Here is a 17394-nt window from a genome sequence, read left to right as displayed (position 1 = left end):
GAGCAAGAGAAAAAGACTTCTTTCAAAAACACTAAAATATTAATGTGTCCAAACCGTTGAACAGTACTGTACTTCTTTATTTCTGTAGAACTAAATTTATGTTGCCTATAACAGGGAACATAAATTTAGTTATACAGAAGTAAAGAATTTTGCAACCCTAATCAGATAAAATCTAGCTTTAGGAAGTCCATAATAAAAAAAGAATCACTCTTTACAACCTTGGCGAGCAGAAGAGCCTCTAATTATGCATAAAACATCAAACCTTGAGCTGGTTTACAGAAGACCACATCAGGTTCCACTCCTGTCAGCCAGGAACAAGAATTTGAGGCTATAAAATGACCCAGACATTCTTTGGCCATATAGTGTATAATAAATCACATGGTAATAATCGCTTCATTTAATATCCATACATGTACCTTTTTGGTAAAATATAAAGTTTTATTTATTATATAGACTCATTATACTGACTCAGTCCAGCCTTCCTTAGAACAAATATCAATTCAAACTTTAAAGATCTTTAATTCAGTATAATTTAAGCAAGCTTGTTTATACTATATATTTAACCCAACCAAGCGTAGCTTCTTGTATATGATTTTTTATTATTATTAATTTTAGAGAATCATCTTTGAGAAAACTAGTTTTCAGTTAAAATGAACTATTTTATTGTAACGTCATTAAAGAAGACTTTTATTTTGATGAAAGAGATTATATCACTCCTGTGTCCCTTCTACTAGTCACCAGCACGCTGTATAACCAAGGGCACGTAAATATAACTACTGTTTGTGTAAGTTAGCAGTGATTTTAACTTTTGGTGCTGATAATTCTTAATAATCGCAAAACTGATTTTATTAAGCAGTTCTTTTGCAGGAAACGGAAATTGTAGCCTGTGTAACTTCCTTGTATATTCTAAACAGTTAGCTCTCTAGCTATCATTAGCCACAATGTGGTAATCAGAGTTTAAAAACATAATTATCTTAAAATTCACCTGTGGGCTGATGATTAAAGCTGACTAACTGTAGATAAACGTGCTTGCTTGCTGTTTGAGGAACAGAAAAGCGTCATGGTATTAATGTTATGTACTGGTATCGTTACTAAATCCTATGTTACACAGTTGACCTTAGTGAAATTAAGGGTCATGCGCATGCGCACTTTGATATGTTGATAATTATGACCATACTTAAGTATATTTACTGTTTTATGGGGAAATTAATTGATTGAATTATTGATTAATTATGTGGGTTGGCTGGTTTTACTGTAAATTAGCAATTCTTTTAGCTACATAAGAAGCTACAAAGTAAGAGTTGTTGTGCTGTTGCAGATGTTTGCACTGTCTTTTGTCCTGCAATGTCTGGTTGTCTTTCTGTCTTTTGTCCTACACTGTATTGCTGTCTTTTGTCCTGCTCTGTCTTGCTGTCTTTTGTCCTGCTCTGTCTTGCTGTCTTTTGTTCTGCTCTGTCTTGCTGTCTTTTGTCCTGCTTTGTCTTGCTGTCTTTTGTCCTGCTCTGTCTTGCTGTCTTTTGTCCTGCTCTGTCTTGCTGTCTTTTGTCCTGCTCTGTCTTGCTGTCTTTTGTCCTGCTCTGTCTTGCTGTCTTTTGTCCTGCTCTGTCTGTCTGTCTTGCTGTCGTTTGTCCTGCTCTGTCTTGCTGTCTTTTGTCCTGCTCTGTCTTGCTGTCTTTTGTCCTGAACTGTCTTGCTGTCTTTCTGTCTTTTGTCCTGCTCTGTCTTGCTGTCTTTTGTCCTGAACTGACTGTCTGTCTTTCTGTCTTTTGTCTTGCACTGTCTGTCTGTCTTTTGTCTTGCACTGTCTTTTTGTCTTTTGTCCTGAACTGTTTGTCTTTCTGTCTTTTTTGTCCTGAACTGTCTGTCTTTCTTTCTTTTTGTCTTTTGTCCTTCACTGTCTGTCAGATGCACTTTATGTATCTACGACTAACTTACTAAGTCCTTATAGATCTGCCTTTGTTTTATGTAGCACATGGTCCTGGAGAAACGTTGTCTCATTTCACTGTGTACTGCAACAGCTATATATGGTATAGACAATAAAAGCTTCTTGATTTGACTTGACTTGACTTGATTTTCAAGGACAATGTCGAGCTTAGCTGCTGCAAGTGTGGAGCCCACAGTTGCTGGGGAGAAGAAGCCACTGAAGCCGTGCTGTGCGTGCCCTGAAACTAAAAAAGCACGGGATGCCTGGTAAAGAGAGCTTGCACATAACATCAACATTTACTCTATTGAGTCAGGTGACAAAAATAATCCGGTATTATATATTATTCCTGAGTCTTAAAACCCGGAAATGAGGGCATTAAAACACTTCTGATTTCACTGTCCTGATGTCAATGGGTGTTTGGTTAAAATCCTTGAAATAAGGTCTGTTGTTAACTAAAGCTCAAGATGAAATATGAAAATGTTTTAGTAATACCCCACTCGTGATTTTTTTCCTTTGCAAAAGGCAGTTGTTTATCATTGGATAAATGGGACTACAGAGGACCATTCAGGGGCAACAGAAGTAATAACAGGAAAACTCATCTTCTAAAGCCTTGTTGTGTTTATACTACTAATAACTTGCAAATGCAAAATGTTGCCAGCTGTGTGTGAGACACGGTGTGGCTGCTTATCACACTTACCTCAGGCTTTTTAAAAAGAAACAACTGACCTGTCAAATTCCAGTCACATTCATGCATAATTACTCATGAATAGGTGTGTGTTATAAAAGTTTGTATCTTATCTAAAGGAAATTGCAATAACAGTAGTACCTCTTGATTAGCTGGTGTTTATGTTCTCACATGCTCCTGTTGCTCAGTAAGGCCACGTTATACTATCGATCGCTTAAATTAAAGGAATATAATATAATATAAAATAATAGTAACCTGTAATTGTGTTGATCATCTGACTTAATGAGTGCCTTCATGCCGGACATTTATAGTTAAGCTTTGATGAATTTGCATGTCACTAAGTTTGATACTTGAAAACTTCTAACTGAATATAAAAAGTCAGGTTGATGTGAGTTGTTTTTTATTTCCCCAGTATAATCGAGAAGGGTGAAGAAAGCTGCACAGGTCTTATTGAGGCTCACAAGGAGTGCATGAGGGCACTTGGTTTCAAGATATAATGACTGGATTGTGAGGTAAGAGTGTATTAAGTAGTTTTGTGCAATCCATAAACAGTATTTTTGTTTTTTGGTGAAGTTCAAAAACTTGTTAATTATATCTGACAACATAATAATAAATTAAATAAAAAATATATACTAATAAGCATCTTGACTTTTTCAGGATGGCCTGTGGACTGTGGTGGCGTGTGTGGACTGCTATTTATACTGATGTTTGAGAAGAGTTTTTTTTTTTAAGTTGTTCCTCTGAATGTGATGTGTTCTTAACTTTCGGTGAATGTTGAAAAATTTATTTTGAATAAACATCCTATGCAATCATATGAAATTTCCTTCTCTGATTATAGATTCTTCCATAAACACTCAGCACAGCCATAAAGAGATGACAGGGGATGATAGGAATCTGTTGCCAGCTTTGAAGGAGAAGGTCCATAAAGCCCTAGGCCTGAATTGATAAAGAATTTATTTATACAATTCTTATCTGAACCTATTTTTATGACAAGTATAATCAAGAGTGTTTGAGATGTAAAACTAGAACATCCCTCTTGTGCATGTGATTTAACTTGGCTATATTCCTTAAATGGAGTCCTTACATTTTTTTTTATTATTATTATTATTATTATTATTATTATTATTATTATTATTATTATTATTAATGGCAATAATAGTAATGTTGATGAACTAATTTATTCCATTAATCATTTTATTATTGTAGCAACATTTTCAAACAATGTCTTTAAATTTAATTTTTATTATTATTAATATTAAGAATGATAATGACAATAATGGTCATTTTGATGAAGAACTGATTTATTATATATGATTTTATTATATTTATATATAAATCAATTTTATTATTCTTACAAAATTTCATAAACAATGTCCTTGAATTATTTTTTTTCTAATAATGATAATGACTACTACTATTCTTCTTTAATCTAGACACATGATAAGGAAAAGTTGGCTTTGTTGGCTTTACACACTTTAAGAATATGTGAAAAGATTCATGACTGCCATAAAGGTTTAGCTGAGCAGCTGCATGAACTCTCTCTCCTGGCTCTGTATATCACAGTTAGCTACAGTATATGAGCCGCGTATGTGTCCTCACATTCTTCCTGGCTCAGTGCCTTGTATGGATGAGAGAGTCTTCTACTCTGAAGTGCAACATTCGCTGTTTATCAGCTTCTGCCACAGGAGGGAAGAACAACTCTATCAGAAGCAGCTCCATCAGAAGAAGATGGTATTTGAGGAGGAAAGTAGTTGAATTAGGAAAATGTAAAAAGAAAGACAGCCAGTAATTATTATTCCATATTGTGGACAAATTCAGATTTCAGAACATTTATTACATAGTAAGTATTTCAATATTCAGATCTTACTTAAACACAGTGTACAATGGCCACAGTGCTGTACAAAGAAATTAATTATAAAAATAATAAACAAGAATTATGGCAAGAAATCTAAAATGAAACATTGAATTGAATGTTTGTGTGTACACCAGAATGCAATATACAACACTATGAAGACTTCTGTGTGTTTAAGTGTCATGAAATAGTAGTAAACTATTCCTGGCCTCTGCATCCCTATTGGGAGGCAAAATGGTACAGCCCTGTTATAGTGGCTCTTGGACCAAGATATGTAGAACTGTGACTAGAGATTGTCAAACAAGGGACAACAATGTAACATGACCTCTGTACTTCTACCCAGAATATTCAGCATTAACTTAAGCAAAACCAGGAAACATCTTGATTAAGACGAGATTTCTGCCAATTATGTGCGAGAGAAAAGTTTACGGTATGGACAAATGACAAGCCTGTGTAACTCTCTTTGCAACACTGTGAAATCTTTTGCTTTTCTCACTTGTTATCGTTCGTCATCTCAATCTCCCTGCTGTGGTGTGTTATGTTAAGTAGCTGGTCTGCTTTCTGTCTTTGACTCTTTCCTCCTTGGATTTCAATTCCAAACATGGTTATCCATCTAGGGGTGTCTCACTTCCCACCCCAGCCCATTCCTTTCCTGCTTTCCAGCAGTGCTCACTCTGCTGTAGAGAGAGTAGAGACACAGGGAGACGAGACAGAGCAGGTGATATAGTGGAAATTAAAGACAGAGGGGGAGCAAGAGAGATGAAGAGGCTCACAGAATGAAAGAAGCTACATTCCATAGGTTTTGTTTATCATGGGCTAAGTGAATTAGAAAGTAACTAATATTTAGTAACTTTATGTTGGATATTCGTGAACTATTTAGCTTCACTAAGAAAAGGAAAATTTATGACAAATCAAGAAAGAAAAGTCTTGTAAACAATCCTACCGGAAACCTGAAGAAATCTCTTTCACGTGGAGAATAGAACATGAGCAACATTAGCTTTGATACAATAATCTATGGTCATTCACTATGTACAGAATGGACCAACAGCACAGAGGGTGCCATCTACCATCTGGGAAACACCATCCTCATTTTGGGGTACATGGGTGGCAGTGGAACCTTTGGAACTTTATATATCTTTAGTTTCCTAGCTCCTGCTTTCCTGTGCTTGGCGTTGTGGGGCTGGCTATCAGTGTGTGGCCTCGATGTCTTTCTCTGGAACATTCTGCTGATGCTGCAGTGTCTAGCCCAGGTGTGCCACCTGATTTTTCGGCTGATGCGAGATGGTCTGGCCAATGAGGAGCTTTCTGCCCTCTACTCTGCAGTCTATTTACCACTGGACGTACCTGTGCAGGTGTTCAAAGAGATCACTGCGGCCTGTGAGAACAAGGTGCTTGCTCTCAAGGCCGAGGACACTTATGCGGTAGAGGGAAAAACGCCTATTGACCAGCTTTCCTTTCTGCTCTCTGGAAGGTTAGTAAGAATGTTCAAGATTAGTGTTTTATAATGGGCATGTTGATTCATGGCCTTTATTTGTTAAAGTTTCATAGAAACTCCTTTATTTACAAGTCATGTGTATGACACACACAACAAACAACATTTATGTTAAAAAAAAGTGGTAATTGTTGGACGTATTTCCCAAAACATAGCTGAAAAAGTTTCAGTGGATAATCCAGTAGGTTTATCTTTTGCTATTCTCTTTTCTGAAATAAAATATTTTGTATATAACTTTATACTCTTTATACAATAAATCAATCAATCAATCAATCAATCAATCAATCAATCAATCAATCAACCAACCAAGTTGTCCAAGTTCTAACTTCACCAGTAGGTAGTTTTATGAAGTGGTTTTTTGTGTGTGTTTTGGAAGCAACACAGTAATTGTGTTCAGTTTCATTCATTTATTATTATTATTATTAATATTATTATTATTATTATTATTATTATTCACAAATACAAATACAATTCATCCTACAAATCAAACAGCCAAAGATATGTAATAATCGCTCAGCTGTCCAATACATATATATAAATGCACCTATTACTTTACTTGAAATAAATGATTTATAATATAATAAAAATCAAGATCTGCATAATGTTATTTATATGTTATGCATTGATATAAAATATATATTTCAATAAAGGTTTCCTGTGAGTGCATGTATTATCATGGTTTATATTTGTATAATTACTTATATATACTTATGATAGAGATGTTGATTGTTATTTGCCTGCAATTCAAACATTTATTTCTAACCAGGCATGAGTTTCATTTTAAAGATAGATTTAAGACTTAAGTGAAATTGATCAATTAACTTATTTTACATTTGATATTTGACTTTATGCAGTTTCAGGGAAAAAGGACCATGTCTTGATAAAAGAGGATTAACTTAAATGCATGTAAATCAATGGTATTTGTGTTGGGCAAAATTACTATGTTTATGATTTGTAAGCATACACATTTTATAACACGAAATGTCTAAGAACATGCTATGTTACATGTCTAAGAACATGCTAATGAGTGAAATAATGTGGTAGCGTGGTAGCTCAGTGGTTAAGGTGTTCGGCTACTGATCGGAAGGTCATGGGTTCGAACCCCAGGTCCACCAAACTGCTGGGCCCCTGAGCAAGGCCCTTAACCCTCAGTTGCTCAGTTGTAAGTCACTCTGGATAAGGGTGTCTGCTAAATGCCGTAAATGTAAAATAAGATTTTGGTCTTGATTTGATTCGAGTGGCTTAACATTTCTTTAATACTTTAATACTTTAACTCTTTAATACTTTAACACCCATTGTTCTGTTTTTCTACCATTTATAGGATTCGTGTGTCTTTAGAAGGTCAGTTCCTTCATTATATATTCCCTCTCCAGTTCCTGGATTCTCCAGAATGGGAATCCCTCAGACCAACAGAGGAGGGAAACTTCCAGGTGCCCTAACAAATGCTTTTAGAGTCTCTCTAATATAGTGCAATAAAATTTCATCTTTGCTGTAGAATAAACTATATCTTAAATATCTTCTTCACATCCAACATTTAAGTGATAACCTTTGAACATTCGTCTCTTTCCCATCCTCAGGTGACGCTGACAGCAGAGACGGATTGCCACTACATCTCCTGGCGCCGCAGACGTCTTTATCTCCTTCTAGCTAAAGATCGCTACATTGCTCGTCTGTTCTCAGTCATGCTTGGCAATGACATTGCAGATAAACTGTACTCTCTTAATGACAAACTCTTTGCCAAGAGCGGCGTACACCTTGACATCCGTCTGCCCAGCCTCTACCACGTTCTTGCCCCAACGCCACAAAGTAGTGACGGAGGAAGTGGCAGTTCCCCACCCAGGGGAAGCCAAGGGAATCAGATAGTCGTGCCAATAGACCCATCTCCAAGCAACCAGCATGTAGGTGCAGCAAACTCTCAACAAGGACAGGGGAAGGAGCCACTTCTCAAAGGTCAGCCTTCCCAACGACACTCTTCCTGGGCCACGGATCCTGAGATGCCCTCGGGTGAGGACTCAACCAGCCTAGTCCTCGAGGACTTTGCTGATATGATAGGCTCTCTAGTGGACTATGGGAGTGAAAGGGATTATTTGAAATAGAAAGTAGGTTGCTGAAGCTAACACACTGGGCCACTTCTTAAGTGACATGTAAGTACACACAAATAGGTTAGGACTGGTAATGTGGGGAAAAGTGTGTCTGCTGTGTTGTGCAGTGTGTTTTGAAGTGGCACTGTTGCACTCATTTGGCATCAAGCACTTGACTAACATCAGAGAATGCAGAAGAGGAATGTGCTTTGCAGTGAATGTGCCATTAACATCTAACTCTTCTATGAGTGTAATTGTATGCACGAAAATATAAAAAAAAAAAAGACTTATTCTGTGTTGAAAAACAGAACTAAAATTGTGCAGTAAATCACTGTTTCTTGGAATGTATCTGTGTGTTTGTGTCCACATGGACTGATGTGAGTGAAAGAGAAGGCTTTGGGTTCTTTCCTTGCCTCACAAATAACACATACAATACAGTACACATTTTTAATAGATGCGGAAAATGCAAATATAATTACTGATTATATGAGATCATTCTGGATATTTGTTTGTTTAAAGGCTGGAAGGCCATGAGCAATCCAGTGATCCAAATCTGTAGACGCCGTTAATCCACCTCTTGCTTCTTTTGAAATTCATGCTTGCACCAGCTGCGGGTGATATTGCGTTTCATGGGGGAGGAAAGGTTAGTATTGGATGGCATGCAGGACAGCTGACAGGAAGAGATGGGCTTTACTGTCATTGAAATGCTGACCTTGTACACAAGGCCTGTGGAGGAATGAGAGATATGGGTTGGGCTATGAGGACAGATAGGCTACACCACACTTTAGAGAGTGACTTGTAGTGATTCAGATAGATTCAAAACAATTACTATCGAAGGACCTCTATAATGGTATAGATATATTGCTATATGATTGCAAATGACCACTTGTTGATTTTCTTCATAAATTTGACAGAAGGTGATACTCCTGGAAGGTTTCGATATCAAAGAGGACGTGCTCCACTGGCTCCCACGGATACCCCAAGGCTCTAAAAATAATCTAATCCATAAACAAAGCCAAGAGTGGAACCAGAGCCTCAGCAAGTTCCCTACACGCTTCTCATTTCCTCTGCTGTTGTAGCTTATGTTCCTATAGTACAGAAACTTACTGTAAATTGGACAAAGAGGTTTGAAAGAATTTATCTGTGCTAGTAATACAGTGCCGATTCCTTCCACTGGCCTTTATCAACAAAGCTAAATGTAGCTTTAGCTATTATTGTTAATGTTTTTGCTTTAATGTTGTTATTAAGCCTGTGGTAGTGAGTATTTTTTGTAGATCTGATTGTAAGTAAAACTTCCTCTTCACTTTTCACTTCATTTCCTAACGTCACATTGCGTTTTTGCTTTGTGTGTGTGTGTTTTAAAACACAGGATAAAAATGAGTACAGGGAAAACATTCAACCAGCATTTACAATTTTATGTGAGTCTTTAGTTCACCATAAGGAATCAATACATTTTCATGGGGCCAAATCATCCTTAATAAAACCTCGGTGAAAAGTCATTGCATGCCTGATATTGATTTCAGACTACAATTTGCCTGCAGTAGAAATTACCAAATGTTGTCCACACATTTGTCTGCCAAGCTACTGCCAAGCTACTGTATATCACAAATGTCAAACATATCGGTTAAGCTTATAATACATGTGACATATCAATAGGAAGAATTTACGTTGTAACAGTTACAGCATTATTTGATATTCAGAGAAAAGAAATCTCCAGTAATTGACCTTTGTTAAAAGACATTAGAATTGCTCTGAAATATCTGAATATCTGAATAATGTTACTGAATAAAGCACATGTAAATGGTATTTTTTTTTTACACTATACATGCAGATTTGCTTTTAATGAAACACTTCTATAATAAATGCTGTTGTCTTTACATATGCAGTTCTTCTGTGTGTTCTTTGTGCATCGGCGCGTCTGTACGATGCACCTTCCTATTTTGTCCGTCGTGTGGCTCTTCCTCTCTCTCTCCTATTGTTCAGCACACCTGGATAAAATCATGTGACCATGGTGTCCTCCTGCTGATCATTATGTTCTCCACACACAATGTGTCTGTTCTCCTAAATAGAAAAACAGTAACACACAGTTTATATTTAGACAAATACAAAAAATAAAGCTTCAGACTTTGAGCTCTTAACACCTTTGTTTTTACCTCATTTTAGGGATTGTGGAGACACAAATGTATTCAAAGTGGATGTTCCCTTGTCTGTATAATAATGCTCCTGCATTCTTCAGATGGATGGACTCGATCTTGCATAGAGGCTCTGGATGCCCTACTACTTTTTTATAAATGGTTCTGTCTGTATTTCTGGAATATGTATACAGAAGAATAAATGTAGTTATTTTTGTCCAAACAGTAACACACTTCACACAAGTGCTCCACCTTTGTGTGTTTTTCCAGATATTACTCACATAATCACGTGAAAATATATGATCACATGTGAAATGGATGTGATTGTTTCCATAAGTGCTTTACTGGTAATCATAAGGTAGAAGATGAAAAGAGGTTATACACACAGATAGAGTTTCTGCTCTGTCTTGATGTCTTGCATGGAGACCAGTGTGAGTAGCACCACTGCAGTCTTTATCAGCTGGGACACTTTTAGCTCAATCAGTATGTGATGGACTATGAATAATGACAAACACACATGAACTTAACACAATGTGTCGCTTTTCACACTTGTATGTTATTTAGTTCAAATCCATGGAAAACCAACAAATAACCCCTCTCTAATCTGTGTGGACATACAGCTTACTTATTAAACTTTTGCTCATCTGAAACATGACGTTAAGTATATTAGAAAAACAAACCAACCACAAAAGGGAACTTCAGATGTAGTCAGGAGATAGACTTTTCCATTTACGGGTAATGGTGATGCTGTTATCCCACTGTTCTTCAGCAAGCCTAAGGAACAAACACACAGTTGAATAGGATGAGAGTTTGAACTGAGTTTACTTACCAGTCTTTAAAAAATGTAACAACACCTTTTGACAAATACTGTAGCAATTTTCATCAATATATGCTATTGCTTTATAAACCTTTAACTTAAATAACACTTAATTCTCCCATGTGCTATTACAATTTTGTTTACCAGACCCATACACTTGAGATCATAGCAATAATGATTTAGATAGATTTAAGCACATAAAATAAACTTGGTTAATTAGCCTAAACATTTACAGCATTGGGCAGACACCCTTAATCAGAGCAACTTACATTTATACAAATGAGGGTCTTGCTCAAAAGCTTGGTGGTCCTGGGATTCAAACATACAACCTTCTAAGCACTTATCCAACTCCTTTACCACTGAGCTACCTTTGCCCAATTACCTCATACAGTACATCCTTCATGACAACTGGCCTAAACCTAGATTCCATAAGACACAAACTGTTTTCATCAGACTCAAGTTGAGCAACATGTGGAAGGCATGCCTCATCACAAGACACCAATTTTAGAATAAATCCACCTATAAGCATGAGAAAGTCATGCGGACACAAAGTATTTTCTACATGGAGAAAACACTCCACTGACTTGCAACAAGTTAATATAAAAACTAAATTAGATTAAAGAAAGAAAATACATGTCATCTAGGTGTTTAGTAATGTTTATGAGGGTGGCATGTTTCCCTGTAAACACTAACCTTATATCAAATGTATACACACACACACACACACACACACACACACACACACACACACACACACACACACACACACACACACACACACACACACACATATATACATACATACATATATATATCTCAAATCTTTTGAAACAGACTGCAAAGATTGTCTACCATAACAAATTCAGTTATCAGAAGTCTTATTTTACCTATCTTTGGGCAGATGTTGTTAAAAACGCCACCACAGCTGGTACACTGGCCTGCCAGGAAATCCTCATAACTGGAGCAAGGGAAGCCAGTGAGCGCACAGAAGCCATTTAGTGCACTCATGTACACATGCAGCGCCCTCATATGGTCACAGATTACATAGCCATATACTGGAAAATAAATAAAAACTGACAACAAACCTTTATTGTTAAATGCAATTATTTGTAAGGTTTAAATTAATTACTCAAGAAACTTTTATGATTCCTTAAAGGATCAATCTAGATTTACTGAAACACTACACTTATTATACCTAATATAAACACAAATGGCATGTGTGGCTGCAGAAATTGTTTATCCTGCAAGATTTTTAAAAGTCCTGTTGCAATTGAATCATTCTAGGGATTTCTTGAAATTTGTCCACATACATGAAATAGCCACATACTTGTTTGTCCACATACTTGATGTAAAACTTGACTGTACACATCCAGTTTGGTCCAGCCCACCATTGACGAAAAAATCCACATGCCCAACAGGAATAGAAATTCCAAATTCTGTCAAATATAATTGAAATAAGTAAAACATGATAGAGTTAATGGAGAGTAGAATTGGTACCATGTAAGCAGTTCAGCAGAAAAGAGGAGAATTGGCTATTACTATCCTCTCTTCACAGCAGGCTTTAAGTTATGTGGGGTTTTGTTGGATTCTCACTGTCAGAGTCAGTGTGTATAGCCTCCACAAACATGGCGTCTGAGGGATCCAGGCGGTCAAATGGGTCAGCATTTTTGAACATGGGCCCTGCTGGGTCGAGACCTGTATAAACAAACCGTGAAAGTGAAAGTTTATATAGATGTGAGGTGTTAGGTGTTGTGAAAGAATTACAAAAGCTTGAGGGTTGCTTAAGTTTAACTGATTTTTCTGAAAGATGTAATAGTTATTGGGTAACATGGGAAGAAAATCTACGATGCTAATCTATAAGATGATCATTGTTTTTTCTTTAGAAATAACAAATAGCACTATTCACAGCCACAAGACTGATTTTCCATTATGTTTTAAAGAATCCGACAGGTTTAAGGAATCAATTTGTTCAGAGGATTTTCTCAAACAAGCATATACAACTCATTATTCAGACATCTTGATTTTGCTTGATTTGTAGTCTGGTTTCTCCAGTCAAGTGAAGTGAGTTTCGTCATTCCTTTGAATAAAGCTTGTATACATTGGAACAAAATGTCGCTTCTCGAGGATCATGATGCAACATGTTACAGTACACACACAAGGCCACATGCATATGCACATCAGTTTGAGACATATGCAGAATAATAGATACACAGAACAATGAATACATAGGACATGGCTGTACACTGTAAACTATTGTGTAGTTTAGCTACAATATTGGACACAAAAGATCCAAAATAAAAAGTGTCTGATGCAGGTATGAATTATTACGTATTAACATATGTGATAATTATTTACAGTGGTTCCTCACCTGTAATTCGTCCCAGTTTGCCTTTGAACAGAGTTCCTACGAATCCTGCTACATGAGCTCCCAGGCTTATGCCAATGAGATGGAATAATTCCAGATTAACGCCACTGGTCTGCATCAGCAGCACAAAAGAGCACTGTTATCTATCTCAGATGACACACACAGATGATTGTTTATCCCATCTTGCAAGTGCTTGAAGAAATATAATGTTTTACTAATATAACACACTTACCGAAAGCTGATTTATAAGAATTGATATCTGTACAGCCACCTCTTTGTAATTATCCACAACATTGTTGTAGGCATAAGAGGCTCCACAGAGCCAGTCTACCACCAGGATGTTTGCATCCTCCTTCTCTAACAAAGCCTGGGCTAAGCCACTAACCCAGGAGGGCTTCCTGCCTAGAACTCTAAAAGAGATGGCAGTGTATTGAACAGAGAAATATAACATTATCATGAACTATTATCAGATTGCTTTTCCTACCTATATCCATGAATAATGACTTTAGTGGGAAGAGTACTGTTAAAGTGTACAGTATGGTTCTGTGTGTGGTTGAGACAGTCCTGGGTGAAGAGACTAGCGCAGTCTGCATTCCTTCGTGTTAGGAGTAGGTACTGGACGTATACACCTTTCATTTGTCTGTATTTTTCATATGTTGTGTTGTTGAAGTCTGCACAGTTTGCCATGGATTCTTCTTCATTAACAATTTTATCCTGAGTGTTACCTGAAAATATGTTCAATGAATAAATAGGCTACAGACAAGAGTATGTACAGAGACTGTTGAGAAAGAAACAGTATCAAATATATATTATATTGTATTATATTGTATTATAAATCATTTCGATTACTCTGCTTGAAATTACATACATTTCTTATTTATTTTTTACTGAATAAATGAATACTGAATAAAAAGCTTTCACATGAATAAACAAAAGAATCCAGGAGTTAAACCCAATTTAATATGTATATACATGAAATGTAATGTGATAGCTGAACAATATCATATAATATCATACAGCTGACACTGTGTTGGTTCCAGTGTTGTAATGTAACGGAGTACAAATACTTCGTTACTGTACTTAAGTAGACATTTCACGTATCTGTACTTTACTATGTCTACTTTCACTTTTACTCCACTATATTTCCTAGATAAAATGTATACTTTTACTCCGCTGTATTTCCACTAAGCATCTTCGTTACTCGTTACTACAAAATAGAATCAGTAGAAATGTGTGCGACTGCAATAAGGGAGGTTTGGCGAATCACTGCTCCTAGGTTGCATTACGCTCCACATGCTCTACGGAGATGCACAGGCACGCGCACCGTGCACGCGCAGTCAGAGCTGGAGGCGTTTATCTATAACGTTAATCGGCGGAAAGCCGCAAATACGGCAACCAAAAGCAGTGAAATTTCACTATTCTTATTACCAGAGTTGTAGCACAAACAAAATATTAATGCAAACAATCCATTTAATACCAGGGGCGATTCTAGAATTTTCATTTTAGGGGGTCTCAGCCCCCAGGGTAAGGTTGTATACTACTAACCTTATTGCAATCCACTATTCCATTGTATTCCCTGTATTACTCTAATATATGTATCATGATACACTAATGATTCATATATATAATTAAAATTATGTTTAATAATACAAAACAAAATAACTCCACATGATGTTTCTCTCTCTGTGCCATTTAGTGCTTTCAGACAATATAATGATGTGTCTTTAATCATTTCTGTGCATGGCTGCATATTTGTAATGCCGAAATTCACAATAATGTTTTACATTTTAAAAGGTCAATTAAAATAAATCATGGTCGTTTTCTAAAGTATGTTTTCATGGGTGTTAATCGCTTCATTTTTGTTGGAAGAAAAAACAACTATCACACTGTGATAAGGGCTGAAGTTGAACGCAGCGAAGACGCATTGAATGAGAAACCGAACTGTGTATTGGTCCAGTAAACTGCAATTACAAGAACTGCACCAATGCAGATGTCATATCATAGCAATCTAATAAAAGCACTTGTACTCTCTGATGTTCGCTCTGCTCGGCGTCCCTGAGGATCGAAAAAACGCGCTGAATCCACGCAGACTCAGTTCAGGGGAGGAGCCGAAACATGACGCAGCTTGTCGCCGCTTCAAATGCGTTTTTAAAGGGGACTGAAGCGATCAAAAAATAAAATAAAATAAAAATAACATTTATTGATTTGGTCTTTGTCTTGTGAATATTTTTATTAATGACTGCATTCAGTGGACACACTGTTTGTAGAGAATGCACACATACATGAACTGATTTGATTCAAGACTGGCATCATTACATCATGCATAAAATTTTGGTGTCCACTTTTGCCATTTAATAATAACATAACTTTTGGCGTACTATGTGGTCGTATAATATATAATATAAAACTCTTTTTGTTTTAAATTCTCACTGAGGGCTAAAACCCCCTAAAGATGAAATAATAGAACCGCCCCTACATCTTTTTTACGGTGGCTTCAGCCCCCCTGTCTGTGATCTCAGCCACCCTAAAACTATAAGTAGGCTATAATTTTTACTTTAAAAAATAAACAATAAAAATTACGTTAAAATGCAGGACATGTCGTCTATAAGAAAGAAAATTATTTATCAGTTTGATCCAAGAGCGAATTTTTTCACTTTGCTTTTACGCGCGTGCGTTGTAGTCTTTCAAAAGTGCGTCATGAGCTGTCTGTTTTATTTGAACGGAGAAGCACAGGCACGCGCAGCGTGCACGCGCAGTCAGGGCTGGAGACATTTATCTATAACGTTAATCGGCGGAAAACCGCAAAGACGGCAACCAAAAGCAGTGAAATGTCACTATTCTTATTACCAGAGTTGATAGCACAAACAAAATATTAATGCAAACAATCCATTCAATATTAAATAAAAATAACATTTATTGATTTGGTCTTTGTCTTGTGAATAATTTTTTTATTAATGACTGCATTAATTGAACTGTTTGTAGAGAATGCACACATACATGAACTGATTTGATTCAAGACGGGCATCATTACATCATGCATAAGTGTCCACTTTTGCCATTTTAAATAATACCATAACTTTTGGCTTACTATGTAGTCATATTTCACTGGGACTAAGCCCCCCTAAAGATGAAATCCTAGAACCACCCCTGACTTCTACCAAAGTCTTTTTCTAGTACGATACTTGTACTTTTACTCAAGTATTGCTTTCTAGTACTTTATACAACACTGGTTGGTTCAGTACACAGATTTATTATTAAAGAGCAGGGAGACAAACTAATTGTTTTTCTTTTTTAAACTATTCCCTGAACAGCTAATTAATAATATACTGAGATCAAATACAAGCAGTTCCAAAGTGCTTTCAAAATTTAAGTTGCATATCTTGAGAACTTATAAAGGCAAGAAACTTACGAACTACTGATGTGAAGAGCGATAGAAGAGTGCAGATGACGTTTACCCATTTCCAAGTCATTTTTCCGCAGAATAAAGCTCTGCCTGAAGGATGTGCCACTCAGAGTCTTTACACTGATTTATCATTCATTGTATGTCATGTAAGGATTTCTCATAATATATCCTGACAAACCTGATCTTGTCTCTTAATCTGTCCTTATTCTGTAGCCAGGACTGCAAGCCTTCAAAAAAATTCTTTGAAAAAATTCAAACAAACACCAGATTAAGTAAGATGAAGAATATGAAGGTAAATTCTCCCCTTTAAACCTGTGTATATAATCTACAGCAATAATTAGGTTTATATAGGATTAACTCACACCATCCACTTGTGAATCAGAGGCAGCCAAAGTTGCAGCTGTTGAAGAAACCTCAAACAAAAGTAAAGTGAAACAAACGTCTTGTGTTCATTGTGCTGCAGCTGGCTGTGAATAATGACCTCACTGAGCTTAAATGTTTGTTTGTGTTGTGCTGCTGGACTCTGAACTTTGGCACTGGTCACTCTGTATATCTGAGAGATATTTTAGAGTCGGATTGAAGAGTTGTAAGACAATGCAACAGACACGTGATTCATATGTTCTTATCTTGCTGTTGGCACTGT

The 17394-nt window shown here is 36.5% G+C and overlaps 3 protein-coding genes across 7 annotated transcripts; 2 read left to right on the top strand and 1 right to left on the bottom strand.

Moving 5' to 3' along the window:
• Positions 1 to 685: 685 nt before the first annotated feature.
• On the top strand, positions 686 to 3428 carry LOC132850055 (cytochrome c oxidase copper chaperone). The gene is made up of 4 exons (XM_060876183.1): positions 686 to 784; positions 2080 to 2190; positions 3022 to 3121; positions 3267 to 3428. The coding sequence occupies exons 2-3, from the start codon at positions 2084 to 2086 to the stop codon at positions 3104 to 3106; spliced, it is 192 nt and encodes a 63-aa protein (XP_060732166.1). The 5' UTR covers positions 686 to 784; positions 2080 to 2083; the 3' UTR covers positions 3107 to 3121; positions 3267 to 3428.
• A 1451-nt stretch (positions 3429 to 4879) lies between these two features.
• popdc2 (popeye domain containing 2) lies at positions 4880 to 9913 on the top strand. Of its 3 annotated transcripts, none has more exons than XM_060876180.1 (4): positions 4880 to 5932; positions 7275 to 7383; positions 7531 to 8097; positions 8949 to 9913. In XM_060876180.1, exons 1-3 carry the CDS (start codon positions 5445 to 5447, stop codon positions 8047 to 8049), a joined length of 1116 nt encoding a protein of 371 aa, XP_060732163.1. In that variant the 5' UTR covers positions 4880 to 5444; the 3' UTR covers positions 8050 to 8097; positions 8949 to 9913. The 3 variants fall into 3 exon arrangements, with proteins under 3 accessions (XP_060732163.1, XP_060732162.1, XP_060732164.1); XM_060876181.1 differs by having other exon boundaries at positions 4888 to 5932; positions 7531 to 7957; XM_060876179.1 differs by having other exon boundaries at positions 4881 to 5932; positions 7531 to 9913.
• On the bottom strand, positions 9429 to 17246 carry pla1a (phospholipase A1 member A). Of its 3 annotated transcripts, XM_060876177.1 has the most exons (13): positions 17114 to 17246; positions 16930 to 16991; positions 16758 to 16841; positions 13833 to 14073; positions 13581 to 13758; positions 13352 to 13460; positions 12577 to 12678; positions 12327 to 12419; positions 11871 to 12056; positions 10851 to 10940; positions 10553 to 10661; positions 10188 to 10343; positions 9429 to 10095 (listed from the first exon to the last, which is right to left on the bottom strand). In XM_060876177.1, exons 3-13 carry the CDS (start codon positions 16816 to 16818, stop codon positions 10014 to 10016), a joined length of 1407 nt encoding a protein of 468 aa, XP_060732160.1. In that variant the 5' UTR covers positions 16819 to 16841; positions 16930 to 16991; positions 17114 to 17246; the 3' UTR covers positions 9429 to 10013. The 3 variants fall into 3 exon arrangements, with proteins under 3 accessions (XP_060732160.1, XP_060732159.1, XP_060732161.1); XM_060876176.1 differs by having other exon boundaries at positions 16758 to 16991; XM_060876178.1 differs by having other exon boundaries at positions 11871 to 12038; positions 16758 to 16991.
• Between the last annotated feature and the right edge of the window lie 148 nt (positions 17247 to 17394).

Source organism: Tachysurus vachellii, chromosome 8 (genome assembly GCF_030014155.1).
Source record: "Tachysurus vachellii isolate PV-2020 chromosome 8, HZAU_Pvac_v1, whole genome shotgun sequence".
Taxonomy (NCBI): Eukaryota; Metazoa; Chordata; class Actinopteri; order Siluriformes; family Bagridae; genus Tachysurus; species Tachysurus vachellii.
Note: the sequence above shows the minus strand (reverse complement) of the source record. Positions and strands in the feature narration are given on the sequence as shown.

Bases quoted from the DNA above. Each gene is read 5' to 3' on its own strand.
- LOC132850055 (XM_060876183.1), top strand. From the start codon at position 2,084: ATGTCGAGCTTAGCTGCTGCAAGTGTGGAGCCCACAGTTGCTGGGGAG. The intron at 2,191-3,021 runs GTAAAGAGAGCT...TTATTTCCCCAG, and splicing joins AAAAAAGCACGGGATGCCTG to TATAATCGAGAAGGGTGAAG.
- popdc2 (XM_060876180.1), top strand. From the start codon at position 5,445: ATGAGCAACATTAGCTTTGATACAATAATCTATGGTCATTCACTATGT. The intron at 5,933-7,274 runs GTTAGTAAGAAT...TACCATTTATAG, and splicing joins TCCTTTCTGCTCTCTGGAAG to GATTCGTGTGTCTTTAGAAG. The intron at 7,384-7,530 runs GTGCCCTAACAA...TCCCATCCTCAG, and splicing joins CAGAGGAGGGAAACTTCCAG to GTGACGCTGACAGCAGAGAC.
- pla1a (XM_060876176.1), bottom strand. From the start codon at position 16,818: ATGACTTGGAAATGGGTAAACGTCATCTGCACTCTTCTATCGCTCTTC. The intron at 12,420-12,576 runs GTGAGAATCCAA...TATATTTGACAG, and splicing joins TATACACACTGACTCTGACA to AATTTGGAATTTCTATTCCT. The intron at 10,941-11,870 runs GTAAAATAAGAC...TTTGTTCCTTAG, and splicing joins CAACATCTGCCCAAAGATAG to GCTTGCTGAAGAACAGTGGG.